Below are 20076 nucleotides of genomic sequence, written 5' to 3'. Positions count from 1 at the left end.
AGGGGTATTTATTGTGGCATTTGGGGCAGAAACGGAACGGGGTCTGTTCCATCGGCGTTCTTCAGCACGCGGTCGGGCCGACCAGGCCCTGACGGGGGATCGAAAAAACTACCCCCGAAGGGCACCGGAGCTCTTCGATCCTTCGACGCGGTGTTGAATCTAACTACGCCGATCCCGAACGCAACAATACCGACGAAAATCTTCCAAAATTAGCTATCTTTCCGTTCCGAAACTCGGAGCGACAGGAACACGTCCGAACCCGATGGCGGAAAAAAAACAATCGAAGATGGAGTCGACGCCCATGCGCAATGGAGACAAAAGGAGGAGTCACTCGGTCCCGTGACTCGAAAGACTTCTTCAAAGAAAAACAACTTGTAACACTCCGGCCCAACACCAGATGGCGAGCTATTGCAAAACATGCGAATCTACAGCGACAGATGCCATCGAACCTTGTGTCTTCACTTTTGTCTGCACCACCAAGACACGCAGGCTGCAGTGGCAGTCTGTCGTGTGCTTGGTGAGGGGTCTCTTAGGGTGGCACAATTCGTGCTGCAGCCCTTCCTCAGTGCCCCAGGCACCAAGTACCACAGGTACCACTTACTAGGAACTTGGAGGGTTCTAAAGGATTTGCCAATTGGACAGTTTTCGGGGAAAGAACACTGGCACTGAGGAACTAGTTGGCAGGGACCCAGTGCACTTCAATCAAAGTTGCATCAAATGCCAGGCAAAAAGTGGGGCTGGCGGGGTACTACAATTAAAAGCCCAGTTCCCTACAAATACATGGAGTTACACAAATGTAAGAGTTTGAAAGATTGAGAATCAGAGTAAATGGGCCTGGCCTGGAACAGACAGGAGGTTGCTCTGGTCTTGTCTAACCTACACAAAGACACTGAGGACAGCAGAAATAGAACCAGTCGGAAGTGAAGTGGCATCCACGCAGATACTCTGCATCCACAGGCAGTCCTAGGATTCAGCTACCCAGGGGAGCGTGGGTCGCTGCCACAAGTACAGAGGGAAGCTGGGGCCAGGAGCACAATGAAGTGCTTTGTAGGAGTGTTTCTGGGTTTAGGTGCGAGCACATGCACAAGGCACTGCCACAAAATGGAAGCACCATCAAGTCCATGTTGGCAGAAATATTTCAGATAGTGACCAGACCAATTCTCAGTGCTCATGCGCAAGCAGCCTCTGTGCTTCTACTATGTGGGAGAGCCTTCACCAATGGTTAGGAGCGTAGGGGGAGGCTGGACTTATATGCAACTGAGTCAAGAGCTTGCGTGGTTGTTATTATTGAAGGGGGGGGGGGGGGGGCTAGTCAGCTTGGCAGTCTAGGTGTCCATGTAGGTCAGGTGCCTTCAAACGGGGGGAGGATGGGGGAGGGCTTCAAATTATTCCAGGGGTTTGGAGGGGGGCATGGGGGAGGGGCTTCACATGATTCCAGGGGGTGGGGGGTGCGGAGCACACCAGGCTTTGCCCAAAAGAAGCATTGTGCTGATTACAGTGCTCTGTTCTAAGCTGTCAATCATTGGCACCCGTAACCCGCAACTGTAATGGGCGGTCACTAACATGTCATTTAAATCCAAGCTCAGCGTGTGTGTCAAAAGGGAAGGGACTCTAAACGCTCTTGAAAACCCCCACCCTCACGTCTAATAATCACACTGTGGATACTTTTACACTTTAATAAGGCCTGTCTGATGGGAAAAGTATGTTTGGCATCATGTATTTCATTGCATTTTTAAAACTGTAACAGAACTTAACTGCAATGTTTAAATGATGATGATGATGATTTTCTTCCGACTGGGGGTGAGGCATTACAAAGTTTGAAGGTCACCGATGTAGATGGACATATGACAGAAGAGACTATGGTGAAGTTATGCAGTCTTACTGGCAAAGCAGTTTAACATCAGCAGCCAACACAAATGTAGAAGAGAAAGCAAGGGGGCGGGGGTAAGTAACACGCACCTGCACTTTGTAGGGATCACCCGTGATCCGAAGAGGCTTGTCTGCTCCGGTTGGTAACGGCCCATCCTGAATCATGATCATTTTAGCACCCGTCCTTTCCTATGATGAATCCATTAGAGACAACATTAGTGCCACACAACAACCAGTCCACATCTGGCTAGCACCCAAACAAATCACAAAACTTATCCAAGAACCCCCTTAGCCACTTTTAAATGTAGGTGTACAGAAGGTCTCTACCCACTGATCAGTGCTCAGGTACGGTGCTACCGAGCTCCTCCTCTGAAACATTTGCCCTCAGTACCAACATATGTTTATGCCCCCACCCCCAGAGCTGCATTGCACACACTGTATACGACAACCAGTGATAAAATGCGTCCAGATTGGTTTCTCTGACAGGGAGGACTACGTCTTAAGAAAAACCAATCCAAGATGGCACGAGTAAGTACTCCTTAGCCAACTAGCTCAACAAAAGTGCCTCTTCTCCAGAGTAGAGCAAGCTGCCCATAATGCGATTTAAATATTTCCAGATCCTTGAGCAGGGAGTCTGCACAACAGGGGATGCACTCAATGCAACTCTATGCCACTGAAAGGTCTACAACTGCTAAGGGAGTCTTCAATAATAAGGGATGAACTCAATCCATCTGCATGAACTACACTTGTAAGGTTGTTTTAAAAGGAACAGAGCGACCAATCCACCTGCAGGGACTCAACTTCCTAATGGCGTCTTCAGAAAAGGGGAGTGGACTTCGTCCATCTGCATGGGCTTTACTTTCTAAGGGAGTCTTCAGAACAGGGCATGGACCTATTCAACCAGCATGGCTCGGGTCTGAACTGCAAGTGGGACTGAGCCGTCAGAAGAAGGAACGGACTAAATCCACCTGCATGCCTCTTGGTGAGCTGCACTTGAGATTTGTTGTCTACTGCCTGGCCACTAAGGCACCTACAACACTTAAACAGAGGAGGGCGGAGTCCTCTTATACCATTTTAACTGCACAACCTTACACCGGGATTTTATCTGGGTTAGTTCGCTCACACTGAGAAAATCAAAAGCCACTAACAATTGCTCAGGCTACATCCCAATTCATCTTTTTTCCACCCACTAAGTCACTCCGCCCAGACCAGACACAAGCAAAGCAGCCTTGGTCCAATAGGAACAGTATAGCACAAACTAGAACAGCAAGAACGTGATACACATCTAGACATTCCCATCGCACGTAGGAAAACTCAAAAGTAAGGGATGGAATGCCTCCAGAAGTCTTGGCCACATTCCCTTCAAAGCAAGCTCACACAGCAGTGGAAAGATCATTTGATACACTGGTTTACTGTAGGTTGAGCAGAGACGAAAAGCAGGAGGGCCGTCTGACTTAGCCAGTCCTCTACGAATTCCTCACCTCAAGGTCTTTACACAGCTCCACTACCACAGCTTCACCACATCATTCAATCTGCTGCATTGCACTGTATGAGGAGGCAGAACATGAAGTGGCCTTCTCTACAAAGCCTGTGCCAGCAGCAGCCATACCTGTAACTGTTTTATGGTCTCTCCTCCCTTGCCAATGACCAGGCCAACTTTGGACGCAGGGATCAGGATCTCCTGGATCGTGCTGCTACCGTCTAGGTCACTGTGGAATCCAGGTCCGTTTCGACACCGGTCCACAATCTGTCCCAACATCCGTTTTGCCTGTCTGAGGATAAAGCAAGAGGCTTCCAATGAATAAAAACTATGTAAAAAAAGGACAACTGACCAGTAAAAGCAAGAAAAGTGAACGTAGCTTATTCCCTTGCACCGTGCTTTGCCACCAGCAGGTTTGACCTCCTTGAGAAAGTAACGAAATAGCAAAGAGGGGGAATTTCAACTTTACAGGAACCACCAAGTACTCTGTTCTGCACCTTACACCACATGCAGATAAGAGGGAAAAGCAAAACATTGCATAACCATGTGCACTTTTTAAACTGATAAGCATCCTAAGAGTCCGTTGCTGCGCAACATATGAACTTAAGATAAACATCCTAAGCAGAGACCATTGCTGCGCTACTTATGAACTTATGATAAGCATCCTAAGCAGAGACCGTTGCTGCGCAGTGTATGAACTTATGATAAACATCCTAAGCAGAGTCCGTTGCTGCGCTACTTATGATAAGCATCCTAAGCAGAGTCCGTTGCTGCGCTACTTATGATAAGCATCCTAAGCAGAGTCCGTTGCTGCGCAGTGTATGAGCTTATGATAAGCATCCTAAGCAGAGACCATTGCTGCGCAGTGTATGAACTTATGATAAGCATCCTAAGCAGAGTCCGTTGCTGCGCAGTGTATGAGCTTATGATAAGCATCCTAAGCAGAGACCGTTGCTGCGCAGTGTATGAACTTATGATAAGCATCCTAAGCAGAGTCTGTTGCTGCGCAGTGTATGAACTTATGATAAGCATCCTAAGCAGAGTCCGTTGCTGCGCAGTGTATGAACTTATGATAAACATCCTAAGCAGAGTGTTGCTGCACAACATATGAACTTAAGCTAAACATCCTAAGCAGAGTCCGTTGCTGCGCTACTTATGAACTTATGATAAGCATCCTAAGCAGAGTCCGTTGCTGCGCAGTGTATGAACTTATGATAAACATCCTAAGCAGAGTCCGCTGCTGCGCAACTTATGAACTTATGATAAGCATCCTAAGCAGAGTGTTGCTGCACAACATATGAACTTAAGCTAAACATCCTAAGCAGAGTCCGTTGCTGCGCAGTGTATGAACTTATGATAAACATCCTACGCAGAGTCCACTGGGCACCCGGTGCCCTTCAGGAAGAAGATTAGCCAATTGAGTCTTTAAACAGGTCTCGCAACGAAGTCTATAGTCTGTTAAACTCCCTGCTCACATTACAACTCAATGATCCACAACAGACTGACTACTGCTTATTGCATTCTGATCCCGGACTGCTTTTGAATACGAAGTGGCAGGATCAGAAGATTACACCAGTTTCAGTGCTGAAACTGGGGTGTGCTTACTCAGATTCTTTTAATAATTTTAGTATTCTACACCTACATAAAAAGGGTTGGCTTGTCTCCGGGTCAATGTTTCAAGTTAGGGTATTTTTTTTTTTTGGAAATGCATTTACCCTCCCTGTTCTCAGAACGAGCAGGAGCTACTCGCAAGCTGCTGTTTGCCATTATCTCCCCTGGCAACAAGCTAGATTTAATAACAAAGTTACTTAAGAATATAGAGCCCTAAATGCCTCAAGAAGTTACCATGAAAGCCTAGTGTGCGTAAAACCCACCTGTACGCTCAACGCACAAGACTTGCACAAGAACCCCGGAGCTGGCCCAAAGCAGAAGGAATGGAAGGAGGTGTATCTGTTCTCTCCATGCACAAGGCAAGCCACGTGCTGGTCTTATGCCCATGCCAAAAGCAGAAGGTCCTATGCCCAAAGTGCTGGCAGCTTTATGCGCAAAGCAATCAGTTTGATAAATATGTGCATAAGCAAATAAAAAAAGATTTTCTGTCTCCATGTAAAATAGAAAGGCAAGGCAGACTGCTCGCCCTATGCAGAAAACACACAAGGAGCCCTGCTATGACTAGAATGCAAACGGAAGTTGCAGAAATCCAACTGTGCTCTACGTGCAAAGCAGCAGCCAACCTGAAGAAGTTTCCGCACCGCCCAAGGAAATCTGCCACCAAGCAGGAAGTGTGCAGGGACTGCTGCTTGGTGGCTCCATGAACAAAGGATTTCCAAATGAGCACAATGTATATGAGGGAATACACCAGATATTATGCACAAAGCAGGCAAAGGCATAATATATTCCATAATATAAGGAAAGCTGCAAGTTGCAATTATGCTTGTTATCAGTGCGCTTTAAACAGCAGTAAGTGGTAACAGGCGGCTTCCTTGTTGAAGACCAGCAAGAAAAGCAGCCGGTCAAGACCATGCCAAGGGTCGCTATGTGCATACGGCAAGAAACAAACCCAAAGGGCACAATCCCGAGGCAAACTGAATGAGGGACTTTACCAACAGCAGCTAAGTTCGGAGATACTGGGAATCTATTGTTTAATGTGGATTTGATGTTCTGTCCTTTGAATCTTTTTCTACTCGCCAGTCATACAGCAGGATGGAAAGAAGTAACTTATGGAGCAAACTGAGCTTACCATGAGGAATACAGGTTCAGACCCATGGCTGCACTCGTTTTTGGTGCAAGACGCAGGAAGAATCTTTTTTCAAAGGACGACTAAAACGTAGGCCTTGGGATTGACAAGCAAACTAGTGCAATTTACGGCAGAGGTTGCTCTACTACAAAGCAGGAGCTCAGACTATGGTGGAGCCCTTTGCACACACCACCATCGTTCCACCACCCGTCAACTGGAACCGATCATTTATACACTGGACAGAGCTGGTGGAGGCTCAAGCAGTACATCACAGTGAGGGGTAGCTGCTCACACTTGAACAGCCCGGCGACACTCTTTAAAGGCAAGGAAAACACCACTTGTCCTACACCCTGGTTTCTTGTCAAAGCATCTTAATTTAATACATAAAGCACCTATAGGCCCGGCTATTTGTGGGAGCTTAACATGTGAACTAAAGGGACAACTTTCCAATATAATACAAAATAAAACAAAATAAATCAAATTCTTCCCAGTTTAGGTCGAGCATAGCAGCGCACAATCGCTGCTTCTCCGACGTGTTGGTATGTATCTGGGCTTTTAACAACTCCCACCTCACGCCCATCTCTACCACTGGTCTGTGGGCTTCCCCTTCAGAAATCCTTTGTTGACATTGGTAAATGGTTTACGTTTGTTCCTCCTTGGGGAGGTTGTGTTACCGCCTTGGCCATCGACCCCGTTACATGGATAATTGCACGTTTGCTGATAAGTTTGACTGCTTTCTCCTTTTGTGTCTCTTCACACTGATGCTCAAGGCAGCCGTGGCGCTGTGAATCTGATCCCTTATATGAAACTGTTTTACTCTTAATTTGCAGTTTATGTGGCAAGAAAAGTCCGGTTAGGAGTTTAGAACGCCAATAGCTCTCACTTGAGCAAACGCGAGACCCGTTGCATTGCAAATGCTTGTCTTTTTTTAGGTCTTGCCTAGAGACCGGTTTTAGAGGTCTCTTGTCTTCAAGAACTATTATGTACAATACAAATAAGTGTGTTCTGTGGGTCAGCCCACTGTATATCATTGGTTGTCTGTGTTGTTAATATAATTTGCTTGCTTCTTATTTGATGGCTTCCTTGATTCTCCTGTGTTTCTCGCTGCCCTGGAGCACAACTTCGGTGCCATCCTTGTGATTGGCTGGCATATCCTTCCACATCAGGAAGTCACATCTCTCGATTGTTGAGCATTTTATATGACTGCACACATTTTAATTCTCACATTGAAAAGGCATATTTTTGCCAAATTTCCCCAAAGAGGAGACCATCAGGTTGATTTTATTTCATGGGCTGCCTCCCACACATTTTAGGAAAGGCTGGAGTATTTGTTCCATTTCCTAGAGCGCAGGACGTAAACGGCAAGCATCTTCCTTTAAACGCTGCCATGTGTTCAGACAGCCGCCATGTTCTTTTAGGTACTTGGAACTACTCACGTTATTTTTAAATTGGCTTTTAATCCTGTTTAGCGTTTCCTGCGTACAATGTGAAAAATAAAACTATGCATTTTATAGAGACTAAAAGCGCTGAATTCATTGTTCAGTTTCCTGTTACCTTAAGATATGCATTTGCTTTTCGTACAGTACTTTTTCTTTACTTTAATACAATGCTTTACAAACAAGCATTGACAAAGTCAAATAGCTTAGCATTATAAAGGCAATATTTACTGGCTTTGCCAATGCAGGTTTATTTTTAAAAAGCTAATTTTGACCATATTTTAAATCCCAACTGTGACACTTCAAACACTTTCTAAAAAGGGTAAAATGAAGCAAACATTGTCACTCCAGTCAGTTATCAGCTATCCCGGATTATTTCTGATTAAGAGATGGTCCTCAGTCTATTACCAAGGTATTGAATTGCTTCCTTTGCGACAAAGGAGGGTAGTGTGTTTAATGCAGTGAACATGCCATGGTATAGAACTAGGACGATAAGCAAACATCCACCTCACCAGGGAATCTTTATGGATATCCCTCAATGGTAAAGGAAAGAGCAAGTCCACCCTCGCAACAGAGGCAGGAGGGACAGGCCGGGCACTGTGTGGCACACCGGGGCATGACCAGCGCGTGCGTGCTCTGGAGTTGGTCTCGAAAGCAGCGTCTGGTACAGGTAATAACTATCCGTGTGGGTAGCGAGTGCCCCGGTATGCACTTATGGAAACACTAACAGCTTACAGCATGCAATATGTGCAACCTAACTTCTAGTAGTATGCAAAGCGTCTAATGCTCCACAGTTAAAGAGCTGCCTGACAAACGAACTGAACAAAGAAACAATGAGGGGGATCTTAAAAGTATATGGTCTGGAGAGAAAAGACTGAGAAAATAGGATACGAGGTGAAATCTTTATTTAAATGAAAATCTGAAATTACCTTCAGAAGAAGGAAGTGACTTATGAAGCAGGCCTGGTCAAGTTACTGAATTTTTTGCTAATTTACCTAATTTTGAAGACGATTCAATTAAGCCTAACGCAACCAAGGACAGCTGTGGTGGTGGAATGTGCATCTCGTGCCCAGGTGGATGCCAGTCTGCACAATCCCTTACGAAGTTCTCTAATGGGTAAAGCAAATGTGGAAACTGGCACGGCCACAAAGCCTTCTCCATACTCTGCTTCAGATGGGCGTTTGTTGGGGCAGAACCATATTGAGAGAAAAAATGCCCTACCACTTAATCAAAATAGCATTCCTCGGTCAACTGGGGTTCCCCAGAGCTGGACATACGGCCTTGGCATTCTGCGTTTGCCGTATCCCCAAAATGTCCTATTGTACTTCACAGATTAGGACAACCAAACAACCTGTGAGCATTTGAAAGATAGATATTTAGTCAAATTTACCACAACTGACTAATAAATTGTCATAACCTTAGAGCTCGAATCCCCAGACTTCAATCCACCCTTCAGATGGCAGTGATGCTCAGTCGTCCCTTGGGCTGGTGGGTCGTATGCGACATCTAGTTGATCAGTCTGCACGGTACTCCGCAAAGACCCCGGGAAAAGGAATGCTTGGGTCAGACGGACTGCCCTCGGGGTAGGCAGATGGACACCTTCCCAGCCAACCTCCTTGAACCAATAGGTACTAAGTGTACCCCCCTCATGCTGCGGGAGCAACATTCAGTCCCACTGCAGAGGGATTGGTTGCAGGACGGGCTTCCGCTGCGACATGTTCTTGCATCAAAACCAGCAAGAGGGGATTGGAACGTTGGAAGAGTCAAACTATAGTTCCTCATCCAGTTGGCGACGTCAGGCAGCTTCTTTGGAGACACTGCTGACACCCACTTGTTTAGTTGTAGTTGATGCATTGTGACACTACACCATGGCAAAGATGCCGGAGAGACCGGTCACCAGGCTGAAGAGGCACACTTAGAACGAAGACCGTATCCCCTCCCCCCTCTAAGGAAACACTTGGCATTCACCGTGACCACCAGGGCCCCCAAGTAAGCAATCCCCTCACTAGGGAAACATTCAGTTGCTGTGGTTGACTCAACCTCCAGAAGCTGGGTGATGTTTGAAAGCCCCGCAGAACAGCAATGGAAACGGACTTCACAAAGCCAATGAAATTGGTATTGGTAAACAAATGATCGATCTCAGATAGGCTGGTTCCAGTCCTGCTCGGGGAAGGTGCAGGGAATTCAGCTCAGGCCAACAGCCAAAGAGTCTGTACTAGAAATGTTGATGATTTACCACAAACCCTCACGATTGCTTAGCTTTTCTGCAGCTGGTATGAACAGGTGTTGTCTGGAGGAATGGTAGCGCTTTGAAGGAGTAAACATTTAAAACAAGGGAGAGAACTGATACACCGCACACGCGAACAAGGCACGGGAGGGTGGGATTGAAAGGGGAGGCAGCATTAGGGCAACAAAACCCGAGGAGGGGCAGGGTGAACAATGACGTAAGTAGGGAAACTGTGTGGAGGTAGGGAAGGTGGTAAAAAAAATTAAAAAAAAATATTTAAAAAAAGTACGGACCAGGGTGAGAAAGGAACAGAGAAAGTTGGTCGAAGAGTAGATGTGACAGAGGGAAAGAGAGGATAGATTAATCGATGAGCGAAGGGGCAAGCCATTGCCACATTACAAGGCCTTGATAAGTCGGGTACAGTCTAGACAGATCCGCTTTGAAGCGCAGCGGGTTGGGTTGTCGGTCCCCAGGGATTAAAGGGAGGTGGCTCCTGAAGACGATGAGAGGTTTGGAGACATGGAGGCTACAAAAGGAGATGATTTCTCGTTCTTAGATATGGAGGCCCCCTGTGGCAGCCTGGAGAGGTAGGGAGAAGAATGAACACATCTGTATGCCAGGCAGCCTACTCTAAACTACATCCTGTCCTCAAAAGATAGCCAAAGCAACTTGGCTAGGCCGGATGCGACAGCGTCTAATTTACTGGCTGATACAAGCCTGGCTGAAGCATCTGGGACAGTTTGCAGTGCCAGAGTGGTTTGGGGGAATGCCCACAAGGACAGGGTTGATGGTGTTCACGCTACACAGAGTCCATGCATGAGCTGCTCGTTTTAGGAGCAAATAAGAGCGCCTTGATTTTCTTCCTGGCACAAAGGCTGTGCCGCTTTGAACAGTTTATGTGAGGGGCTCGTGGATAAGGAGTCGTCCTACGTGATACAAAGTTTAAATACAAAATAAAATAAAAAAAGTTGGGGAGTGATGGGAAGAAGCCAGGTATGCTCAGTTTATCGAGTTGAAAGGGTTTCTGCATTTGGAAGAGGAAATAAATCTCTTTCAGGGGTTTAGGAAGGAGGGGCGTTCTCCGACATCCAAGATGGAATGTAAGCAGCACAGGGGGGAGCAGGGATGTTTTGGGGGTAAATGTGGTTGAAAGCGTATTAACGAAGGGCCTTCATATAAACGTAAGAGAGCGGACCTAGGGCGGAGTGTGCTTTCGGGATGGATAGTGTTGAGGGGTGCTGGGCAGGAGAGCAGTGCAAGAACACACGAGGGTCCAACCTACCGCAGAGGTCACAATTTTCACTGCGCAGTCTCAATGCAGTGGCTTGGTCTGAAACCGGACAGTGAGGCAGTGACCAGTTATCAAGTACCGAGTGACCCGCACTGAGATTTCGGGGCCTCGCCTGTCCTTGGAAGGCCCGAGATGGGGCAGCAGTTTGACAGGAATTCAGGATTACAATTGGGCTTTATTTATTTATTTGTTTATTTAGCACGCGGGTGACCTGGTGGCCCTATAAAGGGCCTGGGAAGTTTCCTTGACTGAGGGAAGTAATGAGGATTTTACAGCAGACGTCTGCAAAAAAAAAAAAAGTTCTCCTTGATGAGGCCTGCTAGTAGGAGGTTATAAGTATGGGGTTTCCGATTTTAATAAGTGCAGAGAGATCTTCGGGGTGTACCAGTTTGAAATGATCCCAGTCTTTGCTACAAAAGAGATGTGGATGGAGAGAATTTTATAATTAAAATAGTATATGAAAATATCGAGGGAACCCGAACAAGCACGCAGATGCTCTAAGGCTACATCAATTTAGATGGAAGCAATTTGCCAGAAAGCCAACATTTCTTTGGTGTCTGTTTTGTTCGTGGTCTTTAGCTCAAGAAGCTTTGCATTCTTCTTTTGGCCATCGCTTTGCTATCAGGAAGTGACAGTAATCAATTCCCTGGCCCTCTTTAGAGCCGGGCACCTTTTCGGGCGCCCTTTCCACCAGTGGGCAGAGGCCTCTGGTTTCAGCAGTGGAAAGGGGGACGGTGTGCTCTCGTGGCTGAGAGCACAGCCACTGCTAACCAATGTGCGCCCATGTGTGATACTGTGCAATGCTGGAGTCACTGCTCATGTTTTCTTCAACATGGGTGATCAGAAACGGACAGATGGGCTGTTAGAGGATTTCTAGCTGCAGGCAAGTGATCGAGCTTCTCAACCAGATTCAGCCCCATCGGCTTGAACTATGAAGATCTCGTGAAGGAAATATTAACATCTGTTGAACTAATGATGTGGATTTAAAGCGTGAATGCTTATCAGCGCCATCAGAATTTCCAGAGTCTGTCAAGCCACCTCTCCAACTTTCCAACAATTCTGCTGCACCTGCAAGCTGTCTAACAAAGTGATAAACTATTCCCAATGTGGGAATGTTTCAGAAGTCTCCTTATCCATCTGCAGTCGCAGCACAGAAGGACCAGTCACATTTTAAAAGGTCCCATTCCGGTGCGTTGAAACTCAGCACTTGCATCCTGAGGTCCTTGTGTTAATTGGTTGAGCAGGATCTCAGCATCCAAGACTTATGCCAAGGGCCAAAGTCTCATGTGCCCCAAGCAGAGTCTCTCCACCCGCTCCAGTTCTTCGGACGCTGCGCCCAAGGCCTCACAGGGCAGCCCATTGGTGCAGGAAATCCAGAACCGAACATAGGTGGTTAATTATTCAATTCACTACTGCACATTCCTGAAGCTGAGACCGAGACAGACTTGGGGGGGCTCGGAGGAAATGCCCATACCAGTATTAAGCTGCCTTTCCAACTCCAACCTTTGCCCCCGGGTGTTCAGCTACCCCACCCTCCCATCGTGGGTTCTCGCTCGGTGCCCAGCGTAGACATGGTATTCAATGCGGAGTGTTCCTTCTGCCCTCACTACAGGGATCACAGCTGCAAAGTGGCCTCTGCCCCGTCTCCCTCCCCCCACAAATACAAAAAACACAATTGGTAAAAGTAATGAGGAAAAGCCCAGTGTAGTTGTACTGAGAACTTACTCTATGCTTTCCAGCATACCGGTGAGGACACAGGGCCGCTCGGGCATCCCGCCGCTGTCTGCAAACCAAAGGGAGGACATTTACTAGGCACATCTTTAGCATTTGTGTAAAGAACGAAAATTATATCAGAATCGACTGAGTTTTCCTCAGTGCACGGAAACTTTCGCTAAACCTGGCTAGTTTTGTTTGCGCACGGACAGCTTTCATGGACAGCCCTGCAGCAAGCGCCCTACTGCAGCCTCAAGGTTACAGCGGCGAATAGCGCCTGCCCGTTGGCACAGCACTCACTCCTGCACTCTCCAACAACCTCGCCTCAAACATAACAACTTCCAGGCCTGTTTGCAAAGTCAGATTAGACAAGAAAGAGGGCGTTTACACAGGCCGATCACAGAACCAATATTTGCCCTCGAGGCAGCCGCTCTGTGCCCTCGGCTTCAGAGGATGTTTCTACCTGGGGAGGGACAGCACATTAGCACCTTTCCAAGGTAAGACTGGAGAAGGCAGGCACACGCCAGGCTGCTGCCTACATAAGCAGGCCAGCGACAAAACAGGTCTGCAGAGAAGGAAAGACGGTTGAAATGCAGACCAGGGCCTCCGAACGGGCCACAGGATGGGATCAACCGCAGAGCGCATCAGCTCTTGACCTCAGTGTGCAACAACCTTACACTGGTCAGTGGAGGACAGTCTCTCAGTCACATTCCCCATAGATGCACAAAACCTGGGAAGAGCCCCCACACTGCACAAGAGACCCGAGCCAGGGCATTAAATGTCCCCTCGAGGAGCCCAGAAGATCCACTGCGCGGAAGCGTCCCACGACGAGCCAAGATCAGAGAACAAAGACTGCCACCTCTGCACAACGACAACAGGTCCAAATCCTGCTCGTGGACTATTTACCCATTCAAGCTACACTCCTGTGCGTAGCCCGCCAGCTGCAATGTGGCATTTCCCGTGCCCGTCAAGGACACAGACTAAATTACCGCAGGGGTTACCCAGCGGTACCTCTGTAGTGACACGGATGCTTCCAAAGCCACCTCAACAGTTCCTGAAGCCCGTCTATATCTCCTGCCATCCCCTAGTCTCGGACAAGCTCAACCTTAAGATGCTGTCCGCAAAGAGCACTACGGGGAGGCCGGGTGCACCACCATCCACGCTCTGGCCATTATGGTACTGGGAGACCACGGATGTGAAGTGGTCCAAAGGACTAAGCCGAAAAAAAAGATCCCTGGACGTTCAGCAACAGATGCTATAGCACAAACAGCTGTGAAGGGAGCACAACGGTAGATTCCAGTGCGGGTCTAACATCTCAGGCCACGTCTGGTCAGACTCACCACACCTAGCAGGCATCAATCACTCAACGCATGAGATACAGACAAGAGGCAGATACTGGGCAGCGCGAGGCTCCTGAGACATGGTTACCTGGGGCAATCTGAATCTTGCATCCGGACTCGGCCTGGATTCTGGAGATCTGCTCACCGCCCCGGCCAATTACTAGATGGAAGAAGAGACATTTCAGAAGAGCTTCACATGGTGTGAACAGGAGAAGCCACAGTAAAGGCACAATACCACAACATGCTCCAGCTAAAAGTGAGCAGAAGTCCTAAGGATCTGCAGTGACTGACAAGGACAAAACAGCAAAAGCATCATTCAGAAAACACCAGGTGACCATGCCAACTCTTACATGCAATTTAGGCTTTTACCGATTTATTAAAATAAATAAAATTAAGTAAAAATACTCCAACAGGTGGGATTCAGAGCACAACATGCAGATTTGCACCCCTTTCTTCAAAAACATCATTAGCAAAAGTATGTATATTAACAAATCGTTCATGCAAAACGGCTCTGCAAAGTGTAACCCACAGGCCAGAAAGACTGGAAGAGAAGTGAACGAAGAAAGTAACTTCCAATTTCATTAAGACCCTCCTCCCTCCAATCCATGTCCAGCTTATTCAAACTTCACAACACCCCTGAAGGTCACCCAAGACCCAATAACTGCTCAATCGATTACATGTTCAGGCTCCACAGGACCCTGGCAGACTATCTGCAAGAACTTCAGCTTCCCGACACTACACCACGACTCATCAGGACGCCTCTGGATGTTTGAAGTCCCTCTGAATTAATTTCCACTAATCAATGCTTGTGGTGGCAATCAATCCACCCATCGGTTTTTGTGCTACTGAAAGGAGCCTCAGCCCACATTCAGCGTCCGTGCCACCTCTGTGCCACAGGACCTAAGCCACTGCCGAGTCTCACCAAGGCTGAAGCCCGTCCGCTGTGCTGGTGTTTCCATCAAGGCGGGTCGGACTGGGTAGTTCGGGTTGAGCTATGAACAGGACTAAGTCTAATTTACAAACAGCTACTTGCGGGGTTCACGTGGCACCGTGGGCAGACATGATCTGCTGGATTATGGTCACAGTGATCACCAGAGGAGGAGATTAAATACACCCACTGCCTTCTCTTAGACGGCCATCCTTAGCTAGCTTTCTGGCTAAAAAGGTTCAAATCTGTCTAAGACAAGAGCCTACGTGCCCCCAGCTGCATGTATTTCATCTATTTCACTTGCAGAAATGTTCCACAAATAGAGGCGCTAAAGCCCAACTGCGTGATCAAGCAGCAGCTGGTAAGAAAACATCACCTTATTCAGCTCTACCACCCCAGATCGGCTGGCAGCCATGAAGCGGTGGCTCCTGGCACCCGGGGGGGGGGGGGGGGGGGCCCATCCCAGAACCCAGAAAGGGGGGGGGGGGCATCCCAGAAAGGGGGGGGCATCCCAGCACCCAGAAAGGGGGGGGGGGCATCCCAGCACCCAGAAAGGGGGGGGGGGGCATCCCAGCACCCAGAAAGGGGGGGGGGGCATCCCAGCACCCAGAAAGGGGGGGGGGGCATCCCAGCACCCAGAAAGGGGGGGGGGGCATCCCAGCACCCAGAAAGGGGGGGCAGCATCCCAGCACCCAGAAAGGGGGGGCAGCATCCCAGCACCCAGAAAGGGGGGCAGCATCCCAGCACCCAGAAAGGGGGGCAGCATCCCAGCACCCAGAAAGGGGGGCAGCATCCCAGCACCCAGAAAGGGGGGCAGCATCCCAGCACCCAGAGAGGCGGGCAGCATCTCAGCACCCAGAGAGGCGGGCAGCATCTCAGCACCCAGAGAGGCGGGCACCTTAAGTCATCAAGAAGCTCTCCCTTCCCATCACGTTTGGTGAGGTTCTCTAAACAGAGGAGTGTAAAAGGCAAATTGTTGTGCCCGACTTTCCTATGAACACAATCTGCTCCAACTCTAATCCCTGAACTCTAAAGGTAGGTACTCCACTTTTACTTCCACAGCAATATAAGCGGAGTCTGGCCCTGGCAGTGTTAGATGGTGCAGGAACGTTAGACACTGCTCTACATCTCGGAGAGCTCAATCGCGTGCCTCCTCCAGCAACTCCCTCCATGTACTCATTCCTCGTGGCATTACAGTAGGTTGGCTCTAGGCCGGGTCACGTTGAGGAGTGCAGGTAAGGAGTTCATCTATTTACGTTTGGCATTTCCCAATGTAAAGGTACTTCCTGACCACTTCAGTCTCTCTTTATGGGAGGTGGCCCTTTGAGTGATCGCCACCGCAGACTCTGTTGCAGTGGGAACGGACCAAGTCCATTGGAAGTCCCAGGATAGAAGGACACTTAGAAGAAGTGAAGACAATGCAAACATGCCACATAAGAGGGCTTCACGGCTTAGGCACGATCAGGCCGCTCAACACACTCCAAGCATGCTAGAGATACCAAAGTAGGCAGAGGAGGAGAGACCCACTTCAAATCTCCAAACAATTCCGAAGCATCTTGGGCATCATCTGCTCTACGTCCCCCTACAACTCCATCATGCACTTTAAAAGCAAAGCGGGATGGCATTGCATCTCAGGGTAGGCTGCGGGACCCGATAGTCTGGGAGGACATTTCACCGGCTAGAAGGCACCAGGACTAGTTGAGTGAAGGTCAAATTTAAACCTCATGCTTGTGTGGGGAGTCCACGAGAACAGCCTTGGACACCTACGTGGTGGAATCTACTTTACGAGCAGATTGAAAAAACACTAACATATCATTACAATATATAGGCGGACTGCAAAGAGTGTGGGTTGCCAATCCTAGACAGTCTCCCTGTACCTATAAAACCTTTGCTTCTTCCCAGATTTATTCACTCAAACAAGATTTATAGAGCGCGCTCATCACCCACGAGGGTCAGTAATTATTACTGAAGACTAAGGTATTTCAGCACGTGTTATTTCGCGCCACCGTCGTGACTACAGTCCAAAGGTAAGTGACACTGGCAGGCATCGTTAAAGCAGGATACAAAGTCTCAGGGCCCACTTACATCCAGGGGAGTCAGTAGGGACCAGTGCTCTGAGAGAAGAAACTTTGTAATGCTTGCCAGGGTATACAACTCCAAGACTACTATGAAAATCAGTTGTAAGAATTCTGGGCTTGAACCGCACTGGTTAGTATACCTGTTCGACAGATGAGGAGCTTTGATATTTAAGGTTACTGACAGGGTTTTAACAGCTGCTAGTTTCTGAAATGAACTGACGCTGCTTGCGCTCTGCGTACATAACTCTGAAATGGAAGTCTTGCCCCACATAGGAGGCAGTAAGGGCTACTTTAGGGCAAGGACTGCTGCTGGCACAAGGTGATGGAGTGGTTGTCAGAACCTCAATAGTGCTAGAGTTGAAGCCGTGCCACCCGATGTTTGGATCCATAGCTGGTGCTCGATGCCCTGCTCCAAAGGATACCTGTAGTTCATAGATTGGCGAGGGGGAAAGAGTGTGTGGGTATATATATGTGTAAGGAAATGCCTCCTTGGCATGGTTACCCCCTGACTTTTTGCCTTTGCTGATGCTATGTTTTGAATTGGAAGAGTGCTGAGGCCTGCTAACCAGGCCCCAGCACCAGTGTTCTTTCCCTAACCTGTACTTTTGATTCCACAATTGGCACACCCTGGCATCCAGATAAGTCCCTTGTAACTGGTACCTCTGGTACCAAGGGCCCTGATGCCAGGGAAGGTCTCTAAGGGCTGCAGCATGTCTTATGCCACCCTGGAGACCCCTCACTCAGCACAGACACACTGCTTGCCAGCTTGTGTGTGCTGGTGAGAACAAAACGAGTAAGTCGACATGGCACTCCCCTCAGGGTGCCATGCCAGCCTCTCACTGCCTATGCAGGTATAGATGAGTCACCCCTCTAGTAGGCCTTACAGCCCTAAGGCAGGGTGCACTATACCATAGGTGAGGGCACCAGTGCATCAGCACTGTGCCCCTACAGTGTCTAAGCAATACCTTAGACATTGTAAGTGCAGGGTAGCCATAAGAGTATATGGTCTGGGAGTCTGTTTTACACGAACTCCACAGCACCATAATGGCTACACTGAAAACTGGGAAGTTTGGTATCAAACTTCTCAGCACAATAAATGCACACTGATGCCAGTGTACATTTTATTGTAAAATACACCACAGAGGGCACCTTAGAGGTGCCCCTGAAACTTAACCGACTATCTGTGTAGGCTGACTGGTTCCAGCAGCCTGCCACACTAGAGACATGTTGCTGGCCCCATGGGGAGAGTGCCTTTGTCACTCTGAGGCCAGTAACAAAGCCTGCACTGGGTGGAGATGCTAACACCTCCCCCAGGCAGGAGCTGTAACACCTGGCGGTGAGCCTCAAAGGCTCACCCCTTTGTCACAGCACCGCAGGACACTCCAGCTTAGTGGAGTTGCCCGCCCCCTCAGGCCACGGCCCCCACTTTTGGCGGCAAGGCTGGAGGAAACAAAGAAAACAACAAGGAGGAGTCACTGGCCAGTCAGGACAGCCCCTAAGGTGTCCTGAGCTGAAGTGACTAACTTTTAGAAATCCTCCATCTTGCAGATGGAGGATTCCCCCAATAGGATTAGGGATGTGACCGCCTCCCCTTGGGAGGGGGCACAAAGAGGGTGTACCCACCCTCAGGGCTAGTAGCCATTGCCTACTAACCCCCCAGACCTAAACACGCCCTTAAATTTAGTATTTAAGGGCTTCCCTGAACCTAAGATTTTAGATTCCTGCAACTTACAGAAGAAGAAGACTGCTGAGCTGAAAACCCCTGCAGAAGAAGAAAGAAGACACCAACTGCTTTGGCCCCAGTCCTACCGGCCTGTCTCCTGCCTTCTAAAGAACCCTGCTCCAGCGACGCTTTCTCCAGGACCAGCGACCTCTGAATCCTCAGAGGACTGCCCTACTTCCAAGAGACCAAGAAACTCCCGAGGACAGCGGCACTGCTCCAAAAGAACTGCAACTTTGTTTCGAAGGAGTAGATTTAAAGACCCCTGCAACTCCCCGCAAGAAGCGTGAGACTTGCAACACTGCACCCGGCGACCCCGACTCGACTGGTGGAGAACCAACACCTCAGGGAGGACCCTCCGGCGACTCCGAGACCGTGAGTAACCAAAGTTGTCCCCACTGAGCCCCCACAGCGACGCCTGCAGAGGGAATCCTGAGGCTCCCCCTGACCGCGACTGCCTGAACCTAAAGTCCCGACGGCTGGAAAAGACCCTGCACCCGCAGCCCCCAGCACCGGAAGGAACAGAACTCCTGTGCAGGAGTGACCCCCAGGAGGCCCTCTCCCTTGCCCAGGTGGTGGCTACCCCGAGGAGCCCCCCCCTTGCCTGCCTGCACCGCTGAAGAGATCCCTTGATCTCTCATTGATTTACATTGAAAACCCGACGCTTGTTTCTACACTGCACCCGGCCGTCCCAGTGCCGCTGAGGGTGTACTTTTTGTGTGAACTTGTGTCCCCCCGGTGCCCTACAAAACCTCCCTGGTCTGCCCTCCGAAGACGCGGGTACTTACCTGCTGGCAGACCGGAACCGGGGCACCCCCTTCTCTCCATTGCAGCCTATGCGTTTTGGGCACCTCTTTGACCTCTGCACCTGACCGGCCCGAGCTGCTGGTGTGGTAACTTTGGGGTTGCTCTGAACCCCCAACGGGGGGGCTACCTTGGACCCAAACCTGAGACTTGTAAGTGATTTACTTACCTGACAAAACTAACAAAAACTTACCTCCCCCAGGAACTGTGAAAATTGCACTAAGTGTCCACTTTTAAAACAGCTTATTGTGTTTTATGTAAAAAGTATACATGCTAATGTAATGATTCAAAGTTCCTAAAGTACTTACCTGCAATACCTTTCAAATGAGATATTACATGTAGAATTTGAACCTGTGGTTCTTAAAATAAACTAAGAAAATATATTTTTCTATAACAAAACCTATTGGCTGGATTTGTCTCTGAGTGTGTGTTCCTCATTTATTGCCTGTGTGT

General features: G+C 48.7%; 1 protein-coding gene across 5 annotated transcripts in view; it reads right to left on the bottom strand.

Moving 5' to 3' along the window:
- The window catches only part of FUBP3 (far upstream element binding protein 3), a 217507-nt gene that overhangs the window by 140860 nt on the left and 56571 nt on the right, over positions 1-20076 (bottom strand). For all 5 annotated transcript variants that reach the window (XM_069237058.1, XM_069237062.1, XM_069237059.1 and 2 more), the window contains 4 exons: positions 14182-14253; positions 12766-12823; positions 3479-3641; positions 1960-2058 (listed from right to left, as the gene is read on the bottom strand). In XM_069237058.1, the coding sequence (XP_069093159.1) occupies positions 1960-2058; positions 3479-3641; positions 12766-12823; positions 14182-14253 (392 nt within the window). The remainder of the gene's footprint in view (positions 1-1959; positions 2059-3478; positions 3642-12765; positions 12824-14181; positions 14254-20076) is intronic.

This window comes from Pleurodeles waltl, chromosome 6 (genome assembly GCF_031143425.1).
Source record: "Pleurodeles waltl isolate 20211129_DDA chromosome 6, aPleWal1.hap1.20221129, whole genome shotgun sequence".
Lineage (NCBI taxonomy): Eukaryota > Metazoa > Chordata > Amphibia > Caudata > Salamandridae > Pleurodeles > Pleurodeles waltl.
Note: the sequence above shows the minus strand (reverse complement) of the source record. Positions and strands in the feature narration are given on the sequence as shown.